Here is a 13,464-nt window from a genome sequence, read left to right as displayed (position 1 = left end):
ACATCTAATATTCTGGACTCTGCCAATGAAGATGGTTCTTGACATACTCTGTGTGTGTCATTTCTGTGATTTCTGCTACTTTACTCTGTATGGTCAGCATTATGATTTTGATTTATAACAATACAGAGCCAACAGAGCAATTGGAACCTAACAAAGCTTTTTGTGTCAGAATTAATTATCCTTGCATGAGATTATAATACAAACAACATGACCACCTGTAGTTAATATGTTTGACTAAAATTAAAGTGAATTTATTGCACCTGAAAGGCACAAGTTCAAAAAGCACAAAGACTCCAGTGATCCATTACTTACAGAATTGATGCATTGAAAATAACACTGAAAATTGGTCTCAGTCCATCACTTTTGTAGAAGTAACACATTCACTTGGGTGCTAATGTGGTTCTTTCTTCTGTGATCCTTCATTCCTGTATTGAAATCACACATAAGGACTCCCCTATTGGAGCATTCTGGCCGAAGATTTCATATAATGTTGTTGTCCAAATATTGTCTAACACCAATTCACTTTTCACTGAGCAATTATGAGTTACTAGTTGGAGGCAACTGTGAATCATCAGTTGATGGCCAGGGCTCACTCTTGTTGACTGCAAGTCTCTTTTCCATGAACTAGCCTTCCTGTTCTGGTAAGAGTATTTGCTTGTTTGTTTGTTATTGGCTCTCGAGCAGTCTGTTAAAGACTGAGACTTACCTCTCTTGTTGTCTCTCTCTTCTTTCCCTCCTTTCCCTCCTTCCCTCCATACAGAAAAATCCGTAAGAGGTTTACCAGGTCGCAGCTGAAAAGAGCTTCCAGAACACCTTGTTCTCCAATCATTGCAAAGACAAAGTCTCTCATGAACAATAGGCAGGCACGAACAGAGCCAAGAACCATCATGCACTGAAGATATAACAGCATCAGCACCATAATCATGTCAAAATCTTAATTATGAATGCAGATACAACAGGACCTTCCACATCTTCAGGACAGACACACTATATGAACATGTTGTGGTTGGGTTCTGTGTCCTGGGCAGGATCCAACAGCAGCTTTTGTTTTCCCTTGCCTCTGCAAGGGGCTACTTCTGATTCGCTGTGCAAGCCTATCAATGATCATCCTGCTATATTCCCCTCATTCCCCATCATCAGAGTTGGCTGGTCAGGGAGCGGCTGTTCACACTGACCACACGGAGTATGGATGCAAAGTACACCCACCACATTTGTCTATGCCTTCTAGTGGTGTGATAGGCAGCTTTCAAAACTATTGCAGTGTCTTTGAAGCAGGATTTAGTCTTTAGGGACTGCATTTTCAAATTGAGCTGCAGACTGGGTATTTGAATTTTACAGTATCGGCTTGAGTCACTTTGGATTTAATTTTCTGATCTGCTGAGCATCCAAACACTGAAATGTGAACAAGGAGTTGTTCAGCAGTTCTGAAACTTAGACCAAATTAGGCAGAGCCCAGAATTAGTGTCAAATTTTCAAAATGTTGGCCATATTAACTCTGTTTAAAATCCTGGAAAGTATTATGTGTGGCAGTGAACATCCAGCTGGACAAGTTGCATGTGTAAGAACTGGTCCAAATTTCTATATATTTGCAAGCATCCACCTATTTCTTTGGGTATTTCTGGCATTTCTTGAAGTCTATTCTGAATAGTCAAAACCAGCAGAATGCAATTCCCAGGAAAACATGAGGAAATAGAGTATTTCCTATTAACAAAGCCTCTCCACAAAATAATTACTACATTTGTATACATCAGGTTAAGAAAGTTGTCTGTAGAATGTGTTGAAATTCATGCTTGTAAGGCTACAGGTAGACACTTACCATGGAGAGATGATGTGCCTTTTGTAACTAATTGTAGGAAGCTGTCAGTTCCCCTGAAAGTGGGAATGGCAACAGACGCAGGTCTTTTTTCTACTCAGGTACTTACAGGTGAACAATCTCTGCCCTACTTTGAAATCAAGAGGCAACCAGTGTGTAGCACTGCTGTGTAAACCTAGCTGAAATATGTTGATTATCTGAGGCAAGTTATGTCCTTCCATAGATCTGGTTTCCATATGGTTTTTCAGAGGTAGTCGGACACTGAACACATCACAATAAGCTGAGATGAGCTCCAAGACTTTTTCCTAGTTCTTTACTAGGTAGCTCTAACAGTATAGTACAGATGTCAGGTTTTCATCTGGTTGTGCATGTGTGCCCAGCTCTGTGGTTAGAAAGACAAACGTGTAAATGGTGTCTCATATCTTTGGGTGTTTCAACCCCCTCCCCCAATTATTTGTCCCCCATGCAATTTTCAGTTTCAGCCTGAAAGAGCATCTGTGATACCAGCCTATAACTAGCTGTGCTGTCCATGTCAGATTGTTAACTCCTGAAATGGTCATCCAGATGCTATCTCAAAAAAGAAAGCACATTGATGTCCTGAAAGGACTTGCTGATGATCTCCCAGAGTGATGGATCCAGGTCTTGTCCACTGTCCTTCACCAGCAAGAAAAGGGTGAATATGAAGGAGAAATTGTGACACGAAGTGCTTTTAGTACCCTGAGCACCCTAGTGAATGTCACTGATTGGGAATCGATTGGAGAAGACCTGGGATTCATCTGCTTACAGTTCTTGCCAGTAGCCACTGAAGTGTGCTCCCCTAGGAGTCTCTTCTATCCACACAATCTGCTTTTTCCTTACAACAGGGAGGGCTTTTCATCAGATACTGAGTGGAGACAACCTATTCTTATTAGTAAGAATTGCCTTTATTAACTACGACATATGGAAACACCTCCTGTATAATAGCTTCCTCACCCATTAAAATAAAGAAAACATGATTATTCAGCAATCTGTTTGACTGAAAGTATGAAAAACATGAACAGAAAGAGCTTTCTCTCCCTCAGGCACCACTGAAATCACACACAGCAGACTCATTTTCAAAGTGTCATTTGCTGTAAGGTGATGGATTTTTTACCCTGCCTTATTAAGCTTGTACTCAAATTATTTCTTTTAGTCAGTGTGCTACAATGTCTAGCTAGTATTTTGTAAAATCTGTGTGTTTCTGCTTTTGACAAAAATATTAGCATTTGTAATAGTGTGTTGTGAAGTCATTTTTTCTTCTTTTCCTCTGAGGAGCGAGAGATTCCTAACGCAACTCCCTGTTACGCAGCCTGATACAGCTATCTTTTGCATCAAGCAAGGTAAGGAAGAATCCTCCTTTGCAGCTTCAAGCTGAGGCACTTCATCTGGATACTCTGGCAGTAATGCTGTGCCCCTGCTGGGCAGAGTCATTTCACAGGTTGCAATAGCCAACCCTTGGGGTGGGTGAGGCAGTGAGGAGACTGTTTACTGAAATAACTTCGGTTCCATCTTTAAACTGCTTCGCATGCAGCTGGAGAGAGACCTTCCTTCCCCTAAAATGCAGACAGTGCACAGAGAACTGCACGCTGTGTATCGCACCTTTGTCTTTACCTGCTCTCTCTCAGTCTTACCTTTCCTGTAAGATGTTCTCCAGGATGGAGACAGGATTTACCTGTGAATTTCAACAGAAAGCATCGATGGACAATTAGATGAAGATGTGTTCCTGCTGGGTTTGGGCATAAAAACTTTTGTAGAAATTGTGACAGTTCTTTCCACAGTGTCTTGCAATTTCATGCTGTCTGTTGTTGAAGATTTTGTTCTACTGACCTTGAGCAAAGATGACACATTCCTGTGTAAGTTATAACAGTATATCCACAGCAAATCAGAGCTCAGTACTGTTTTTATCAAGATTCTCAAGCTAGTTATTTTAAACCTAGCAAACATATCTCAGTCATCAACAGTGACACTGAGTATAAACATAAACCTCAGAAGCAAGGACAAGACATTTGCTTCTTACCATGGATGTGAGCAAGAGAATCAAGGCAGCTTCAGCACTGCATTTGCAATATGATTTATTTTCTTGTTTGCTAAATAAGAAAGCTATCTGAAAATCTGCCTCTGCTTGTAAAAATATGGAGTTAGAAAACCATGCAAAATGCATTTTCTTTTTGTGTTCAGAGGTCTCATAAAGAGTAAGAAGATTTTGTTGAAATTTAAAATGTCCTTGTTGCTGATTTCAAGTATATAGCTATTCTGCACTCTTGAAATATTTTTGTATATTTTTTCAGATTATTTTTAAAGGCTATTACTTGGTGATGGAAGTTTGGTTGTGTAGGACGGAAAAAATGAGCTCTTGAAATACTTGAAATGTATTGGTGACATTAAAACTACATCTTTTAAACCACTGCTTTGATCAAAAGCAAATATAGCTATTGTTTCTACAGTCCAAAACTTGAAGCATGGTATGAAAAAGTGGGGATTGAAAATGAAATGAAGAATAAATGAGTAGAAAAAAAATGAAATGGAATCTGCACTTACAGAATGTGCACTTTTTATTAATCTGAAGCAAGAATTTTTATAAATATCATTTTAACCTAGGTACTTTCCTAATTATAAAGTTTTAAATAAAATGGAATGGCTGCATAGTAGTTTCTGATATAGTCACAGCATAACATCCTACAGCCTCGTACAGGGAACAATTGTACTCCTTCAGAAATATTATACTGCAAAGTACAATATAGTGGACACAGTGTATTTATATATGTGTACTGCTATGGTAATGGAAGCATTAGAATCCTCTGGAAATGTCAGCAAAATTATACTCATTTTTAATTTTTTTCTTGAAGGTCTTTTATATAAACCCGTGTCTTCATAAACCAGAGTGGGTGTCAAGAGATCTGAGTTTATATAACTGCACAGTGGAATTTTTTGGAGTAAGTCAGGACTTTTTTATTCAAATGTTGCATGTTGAGGGAGGAAACCTAATTTTGGAATACATGGGGTTTGGATAAGAGTTTTGAGATTGTACTATACAGTGATCAACAAATTTGCAGAATATGCTCCTGATGCTCATAAAGATTTAACGGTTGGTATTGAAATACAGTATTGAAGATTAAATAAAAAAGAGAAGCATAAAGAAGCATGTCATTTAAAAAAAAATCTATTGTTTAGACTGCAAGTGAATTTCTCAAGGGAACGGTAGAACTGGGAGGCTCAGTGCTGAGTGTTTGAAGATGTGGAGCACCTTAGAATGAAACATAGTACTATCTGATTTGCATTAAAGTGTCTTTGTGTACAAGCTTTGTGACTCTTGGCCCTTTTTGCAGGAAACCAAATTTCTATGTTGGCACTATTTTCTAGTAGGCTATTCAGTAATCAAAAACCTGACATTTGATGAACAGTTAAACTGCACTAGCTAAAGACACAAGTAGTTGAACTGGAGATTAGGAGGGAAGATTCAGAAGACAGACACAGAAGTGATATTGGTCATTGCATTCGGATTAGAAAAATTCCTAGGATTGAACTGAAATCTAAGTGAAAGGACCACATAAAATTCTAAAATACAGTTCGTTGGCACATCTGAACCTTGCAGGTCTGTGTTAGTGTCAAAAATTTAGCCTGTTTTTAATTTGTTAGCACCTAGAACTGGTGGCTTCTATGAGGATATGGAATGTAAAGTGAATAGTCTTCCTTACTAACATCTTGAAGTAATTTCCTCAGATAAGTTGGATGGTTTTTCTGCAGAGAAGGACATCCATATACAGGGCTTCTGAACAGAGGTAATGGCTGTTACTTCACAGGTTTGTCCAAGGTAATTCTTTCCAGCTCCTAATTGTTTCATCTGTCGTGGGAAAGTTGTTATTTACATGGATCCATGCTGTTTGATCCACACGGTACATTTTGTTTCAAGTGTCTGCATTAGAATGGATTATCTTTTTGTCCGCTTGTTTGTTTCTCCCTAAAGAGGTCTATGTGAATTCCAAGTTGCAAAACTGTAGTTCTTCTGTGGTGCTTGGATTTACTTGCCACAATAAGTTACATATATTGGTAGTCCTTCTTCATGAGGAATGTTGGTATTGAGGAGGAGATGATCTCTGGAAGCAGTCCTTTGCTGGGGGAGCTGGGAAAACTGGCATCTCTGTAACCAGGTTTACAAGAAGCCACACTCAAAAAGCAGTCCAAGATACTTAAAGGGTCCAAGACACTCATCACTTCCAAAGCAAGACTATAAAGCTTTTCCCTTGTCTAGCTGAAATATATACTTCAGTGGCCACTTCAGTCTCTTAATTCTTCTATTTACTGTAAAGTTATTGATCACAAATACAAAGTCTCAGAAATGAAAGGATATGTACTTCGTGTTTTACTTTCCAGGCTGCTCTTGCACTAGCCACCAGAAAATTGAGGGTGGGGAGGGAAGAAAAAACTGTGCTGTTGACCTGAAAACATAAACTATTGAAGACTGTATTTTACAAGGAGCTGAGTTCTGTTTTGGTCCTTGGTATATGCAGAACTTTCATAAAATGCTGTAAATGCAGAATGTATTTTCTCAGACTTGACACCATGATGTTTTTCCATGAACTCAGATGTACTATGGCTGCTTTATACAATAGAAAACCAGCAGCCTGCTGACTGTTACCATTTCAGCTTAATGTAAAAGCCCTACGTGGGCTTTGGGAGCCTGTTGTATTATAAGCCCAGATGTTAGCATTGTGGGGTTCTTCAAATATACATTATTTGTGCATACATTAAATGTGTGTTCCTTATAAGCTAAGTAAAGGATCTTTATGGAAATGAAAACTACTTATTACTTATATTATGGTAACACCTAGATGCCAGGCGAAGGCACTACCTCTGGCTAATAATTATTTGAGATAAACACTCAAATCAAAGTCTGTTCTGTATAGCTGGGATGTTCCTCAAGAACTGGAATTGTCACTGATACTATGTGATGAGGACATTTGTTTTTTCAAGTGGCTTAATAGAGTCTGATAAGGAACAAAAATCTCTTGCATGTAATAAATTTCAATCTCTACTGCTTAAGGCAAAAGAATGGGAGGAAAACGATTAGATACAGATTTTGATGCTGATTCTCTTCTAACCAAGTTATTCATGACTGCAGAATCTCCTCCCAAAAGCTAATCCTTATTGAGTCTGGAGAAGTATGATGACTCCCTAATTTGCTAGCAGGACTGGGTGCCCCCCCCCCCCCGTGTTAGCTATGTTATTACTTTGGAGATTTGCTCCTCCATAATGTGAATCGATAGTTTCATTAATGTGGAGGAAGCAGCTTGTATCACCTTTGGGCTAAAAGTGGCTTTCACTCTAATATCTTCTGCTTAGGCAAATAAAAGTACATTCTGGATAGTAGTAGCAAAAAAAAAAAAAGTTGGGGGGGATTTCACAAGCACTTCTGTGAAGCTAAGGAGTAAAGCGTGTACAATCTTAAAATAACATGGCATAGCATAATAGGCCACTGAACATGATTTTCTTTTGTTATGTTTGTGACTGGCCGTGGCTGAAGGATCATTCCTTCAAGCAGTCCTTTCTCTTCCAGTTCTCTGGACAATGCATTTGCTTTTACTGCATTCATCAACATGCTCTACTTATGCTATTTACTCTGCCTTGTAGACGCATATTGGAAAAAGGAACTACTTATACTTCAACATTTCAGTAAAATAATTTATTAGGGTAGATGCAATGGAAATGTAGTGAGTATAATATTGATGAATGGCTCCACATTTGTTTTCTCTCCTTCATTTGGCTGGCCACTTAAAATATGTGTGATTCATTTCTCAAAGTTTTAATTTTTGTGCAGTCAGTGAAACACAGAGACAGAGTAGTCCATCTCCCCCAAAAGTTTTCTGAGTTGGGAGCACTGTTCTGTGCAGGGAAATGCATTGATTCAGTGGGAGAGCTGTCTCGATTTTCATTAGCATTTTAATCTCTTTTCAGACAGTGAATCTAAGCAAAGTTACACTGAATGCCTTTGATCCTTAGGATATGTTTTTCATCCGTAACGCAGCTGTGTTCCGCGGTCTGGAACATGGTCTGACTGTTCTAGCTGTTTGTTGACCCAGCCCTGGTGCTTATTTTCCCCGTTTCCAATAGCAAGCAAAGTGCTGATTGGCCTTTTCAAGGGGACTAGACTCCATCCTGCCATTTGTACGTGCACAGTTAAGGCATGGTTAAGTATCTTCTTCTGTTGTCTCTGCTTCTCTCCTGCTTCTTGTACACATTCAGAAGAAAGGACAGCTTGATGCTGCTCTTTTCGCTGGGGTGTATGGGTTTGGCTCAGCTGCTGCTGAATGCCCAGGAGAAGGAAAGGTTGGATCATTGCTGACTGTCCCTTTATGCAGACAAACTGCTCTGATGCTGCTTATTCTAAAATTGCTAAGTATAGGGACAGTCTGTCCAGCTGGTGCTTCTGTCCATGTATGGTCTCTTGTTTTGTGGCTAAAGCAGGCTTCTTGGCACTGCTGCAACTCGGAGTCTAATAAATGGTTCAGACTGGCTGAGTCCTCTGGAGATACTCCCATTCCACCACTGCATAACAAGAATACACGCCAGCTCTCTTATTTAATAGCTCATTTGGATCCAGTCCCTGGTTCAGGCACCCTAGTCCTGCCATGTTTGCTTCCTTGAACCCTCATCTTTATGATTTTTAACTCACTTAAAGATGAAGTCAAAGAAGGTTATAATTCAGATGATGCTATAAGCACCTAGAAGCTTTTGCTCCCTTCTTTTTCCAGTTTAAGGCTATTTGTTCTTCCATTGCTCTTTCCCTTACACCTTCCTTTACTTTTCTTTCCTTTGTTCTTTCCTTTACTGATAAAGATTGATATGCTCAGTTCTTACTTGGAATGTATCCTAGTCTTCAAAATCACAAATTTGTACCTACCAGTGTTGAGGGCAATGAACCTAGATAGTGTATTGGCCAAAGAGTCGGAAGTCAAATCCAGATTAGTATTCGAAATCTGTCTGGTTTCTAGGGCATTTGGAGCCATTGGCTTTGTACCATCTGTTCTAAAGACAGGGACTAGCTGCAAACTTGGGATCTCAACCTATTTGGCTTTTTATCCGTCTCTAAGGCTTAAATGAGTTCTGCTCTAGGCCTTGGCTCAAGTGTATCTATTGCACATGCCTCGCCAGACTCTAATTAGACCTGCTACTTGAATGCTGAGTAGCTTTCTTCTGTTTACTGCTTGTGTGCTTTAAATTTGATAGATTTCAGTAGAAGAATATAAATGAAGTGACTGTCTAGCTCTGGATTTTCTCCATCTTCCCTTGATGCACTAATGAGAATCAATGGCAGTTGCTTATTATTTTTAAATAGCAGTTAATTTGAGAAAACCTGATTCACTAGCTCTTTTCATTTTGCTGATTTGATTTCAGCCTTCTGCCCATCTGGGCCAACCTACATACACTGTTCTAAAACCAGAGCGAAAACATTGCTGAAGTCAAAGGCACACAGCATGACAACCCAGCAAGGTGCTGTCTGTGATGGTGTGCTCTGAACCGCTCTGTTCTTATGGGTAAAATTCTTCATAAAAGAAGTGGCGTTACTCTGTGTTCATGCTCTTGTGCCTGGGAGAGAATCAAACAGAATATTCACAAACCTCCTATTCAAGCATCTGGTTCTCTGTAGTTCAAATCGAGGAGCAGTATATAAGACTGTGTGATTGCAGAGAGAGATAGAGAAATTATTTCCCGAGTAGATCAGTTATCCTGTCTGGTGATGTTCTGAAAAATCCCACTCTCACCGTAAGAACTGTAGAAATAATCTCTGTAAAGTTGCATGACCCTTCTAGAAATGGCCTTATGGTCAAAGTCCTGCATCTGTGCAAATCCTCTCGAAGCTAACAAAGAATCCTGAAGCAGGATTGTAGGCTAAGCTTATAAGCTCTTTAGGTTAGGGCTAATATCTCCCTGTAATTATTAAAAAATGCTTTTTAAGATGTATAGCTTTGTAGTGATGGCTGTATTATTTCTTTATAAAAGAGAAATTCAGGAGCTGTTAGTGGCTATAGGGTCATCTTAGCCAGGGACACAGGAGAGGGTGTCATCACACTAGTTTCTGCAGTAGATGTGCACTGTTACATGACACAGGGAGGAGAAAGGTGTGTTCCTCTGGTCTGAATCAAGAGGTGGATAAGGGGGATTATCTCCTAGTGGGCTCCCTACATTTTAATCCAGGGTGATTCCTATTCACAGCTTTTTTATTTTTTTTCACTTCATAGGAAAAAGATAGGATAATATACTGAAAGGTACTGTATGGTTCTATGTGATGAAACATTGGTGTTTTTTTCATTGTACACACAGGAAAGTTGAAATGTTATTTGTAGAGGATAAAGGTGAACTTTGCTCATGATTTTATGAACTTCTTTATTGCACAGTTCTCTTTGTGCAAACAGCACTTGACACTCTCTTGCCTTTTGTTATTTCCAGTAGATTGGAGTCATTTTTTTTTCCCAGTTGAACTGTGACAAAGCAGCAGGTGTAGGCTAAAAAAAAATCAAGTTCACTTTCAGGTTTTGTGCAAATATTTAGGGAGATTTGTGAAGTACTGTGAAATTCAATTAGATCTGCTTCCTAACTCATTTTTCCCTAGACCATTGGTTTGCAATTTTGGAATAATTTGTCATAATTTTTCCAAAACTGGAGCTGGTAGCTGGATTGGGCTAAGGCTGTGGGGCTGATGTTCACTTTGCTGACTAGAGATGACACCCATGCTGACTAGAGATGTCTCCCTGGAACAGCTACTTGCTACTGATCCTCTGCTGGGGGTTTCTGCCCTCTCAGAAGGAATAGTATGGACTCTGCTGTTTTCTGCTTCAAAGTCATCCTGAAAACCAGGATTAACTACATGGTATTTTCTGAAATGAGAGAGAGGATTCATGTGAATTCGCTGACAAGTAGGGAGGGAATCCACTAACAAGTAGACAGGAACCTCTGATGGCCATGGAAGGCAAACAGCTCAGGCCCATACTGTCTTCAGCTGCACAGCTACATCTGGAATAGGGCACCTATCCACAGCCTTACTTAGCCTCTGGGTTTACCTAAGAAATTATTAACCTTGCAGAAATAAATAATTGCATGAGGGTGTTGAAAAAGTAGAAGAGATCTCAAGTTAATCCATGCAACGTCATCAGACAAATTCAAGGATCTATATTTCTGACTGTCTGCATGTATCTGCCTGTGACCAATCCAGCACTGATGTCTGTCTCTTCCTCACCAATTTTGTGTTCTCATTTACGTCTGATCGTGACTACTCCTGTTCAATCGTTGCCAATTCAGAAGGGTCGATCGGTCTTCAGCCAGGATTTGACATCTATTTAAAAGTGTAAATTTATAAATGCCTAGTTCTTTCTACCTCTGCTGCTTGGAAAGAGCCTGATTTGCCCAAAACTCAGGCTGCAGCTAGGATAAAGGTCAGTAACGTATTTGGTACAATTTTTCTGTTTGAAATGTCAGATAATATGATAACGTTTCCAAAAACTGATCGGTTAATCCAATATGATCACTGAGAAATAAACAATCCTGTTTTCAGATGTTTCTACAGGCCAGTGCTGTCATGAACACAGATAGTGGATTTCTGATGGCTGAAGAAAAGTTTTTATGTTGTTTGTAGCTGTGTACTTATATTCATGTAATTCATCCAGCTTTCAATAATGCAGGATGCTACAAGTGGCTGTCTGCAAAACTTTCATAAATATGTAGCTAAAAATCAGTAGTGATTAGGAACCAAGCCAGTGAAATGCAATTTTAGTAAAATGCATGATGATCAGCACTCAGAAGGAAACTCAGGTAAATAGGCGTATTTTCCTGATTCGTTATTAAATGTACTGCAAAGAAAGAACATGGATTTTGCTAATCTTATGCAAAGTTTATCAAAGTTGCCACTCATTTTTTAACTTGAGCACCATCTAGTGTGCATAATAAAAATAATTTAAAAAATAAATAGAGGGTCAGTTCATTACGGCACTTAGCAGTGGAAGTCCCGGCATGTTGTCAGTGTCAAAAGGAAACAAGAACATCTGCGTTTGTCCTGCTAACTTTTGGTAAAACAAGCTTCAGGTCACTTACACATGCTTCAGATCACTTGTACATTCTTCTGATCACCCTGGTCCTTTAATTTGTGCCTTGCTTAAATACATGCTTGCACTAAATACAAGAAATGAAATGCACAAACTAAATACCTACCTATATAGAAGCAGGTTAAAAATACAAAAATTAAAAATCAATGGCTGTTTTTTCCTAATACAGGAAAAAATAATATAATAATATAAATATACAAATACATATTTGTATATTCATGCAAGCATGACTGTGGAGCCCTGTGCACTGCTGCAAATTTATGCTGCCTGCTCCATCAAGCCCCTAGCTTTCAGCTAAATGGATCTTGGCAGATGTTCTAGATCTTGCCCAGACTTGGAATACAGTCAGAGATGAATTTCTTTCCTGTGTGCCTGGATCAGAGTGGAGTGCACTTATGAGAAGAAGCTCCGTGTGCTGTCACTTTCCCTGTTCCCACTGCTTCATGCAGCATGTGCTCCATGGCATGCTATGGGGGAGGCCCACCCCTTATCCCTCTCGCTAATGAACTTCATACTGCTGTTTGCAATACGTTTTGTTCACACCTGTGTTGTAAAATCCCTCTGTTGGTAACTTCTGCCCTCTTTCTAGTCATCTCACATTCCTCAGTATTAGAAGATTTAGAGCTGCTGCTGGGGAGTGTTACTAATTTCCATGCATGCATCAGCAGCCATGGTTTAGTATCTTCCTACAGGAGTTCCTATGATAAGGGAAAGATCTCCTGCTCCCACATGTACTTCTGGCTTCCAGAGATTACAGGTCACTTTAAAATAGAAAAACAGAGGAGATTAAAACCTGATATTTGATTTAAAAACAAACAAACAAAAAACCCTCATGATTTGTTCATTGAGAAAATTATTATTTGGGGAAGTGGAAAAGAAAGGAAGGAGATGTTATGATTTTGTTAAACTTTGGGCTTGAAAGTCTACTAACTTTCATTATCTTATGAAACAGGGGCTGTCTATGCAGCCCGAACAGTATTATTCTAAGCCCTGAAATGAAAGCGAAATCTGCTAAAACTGCACACAATCATTTTTTTTTTAGGACTAGAGGAAGGAAAAGAGCTTATTTGGGGTATTCCTCTTTCTCAGTTCAAACAAGGTATGAGAGTTCAGGGGACTTCACTGGTCTCAACAGGTCCACATGCTTTGGCAAACTTAAGAGCTCCTTGCTCTCATATTGTGTTTGTGTGTGACCTAGCTCTAATCTGAAATAATTCAGATCAATAACTGAAATTTGTAGTGCTTAATAGCTGTATTTGGATAAAGCTTTTGAAATTGACCTGTCATCTGCTGACTCACCACTCAGACATCTAGTCTCCAGTGTAGCACGAACTGCAAACTTTTCACAAAAGCCACACGTCAAATGAAATTTCAGAATGTCTTTGTCCAGATAATAAATGATAAAAACTACATTACAGTAAGTGACCCCATCACCCTCAGGTCTGTATCTCCTCATTACCTTGCATGTGGGAGAGTTGCATAGCATGCTCTAGGGGACAAACTGAGTAAGTGCTCATTTTAGGGGGATCCTCAGGTGGG

At 39.2% G+C, this 13,464-nt stretch overlaps 1 protein-coding gene across 1 annotated transcript in view; it reads left to right on the top strand.

The window, feature by feature from the left end:
- MTA3 (metastasis associated 1 family member 3) overlaps positions 1 to 942 on the top strand; it is a 138,565-nt gene extending 137,623 nt beyond the window's left edge. Inside the window, exon 19 of the mRNA XM_035562811.2 lies at positions 761 to 942. Within this exon, the coding sequence (XP_035418704.1) occupies positions 761 to 896 (136 nt within the window). The 3' untranslated portion in view covers positions 897 to 942. The remainder of the gene's footprint in view (positions 1 to 760) is intronic.
- Positions 943 to 13,464: the final 12,522 nt, after the last annotated feature.

Source organism: Cygnus atratus, chromosome 3 (assembly GCF_013377495.2).
Source record: "Cygnus atratus isolate AKBS03 ecotype Queensland, Australia chromosome 3, CAtr_DNAZoo_HiC_assembly, whole genome shotgun sequence".
Taxonomy (NCBI): domain Eukaryota; kingdom Metazoa; phylum Chordata; class Aves; order Anseriformes; family Anatidae; genus Cygnus; species Cygnus atratus.
The sequence above is the reverse complement of the archived record's forward strand: the minus strand, read 5'-3'. Positions and strand labels throughout refer to the sequence as shown.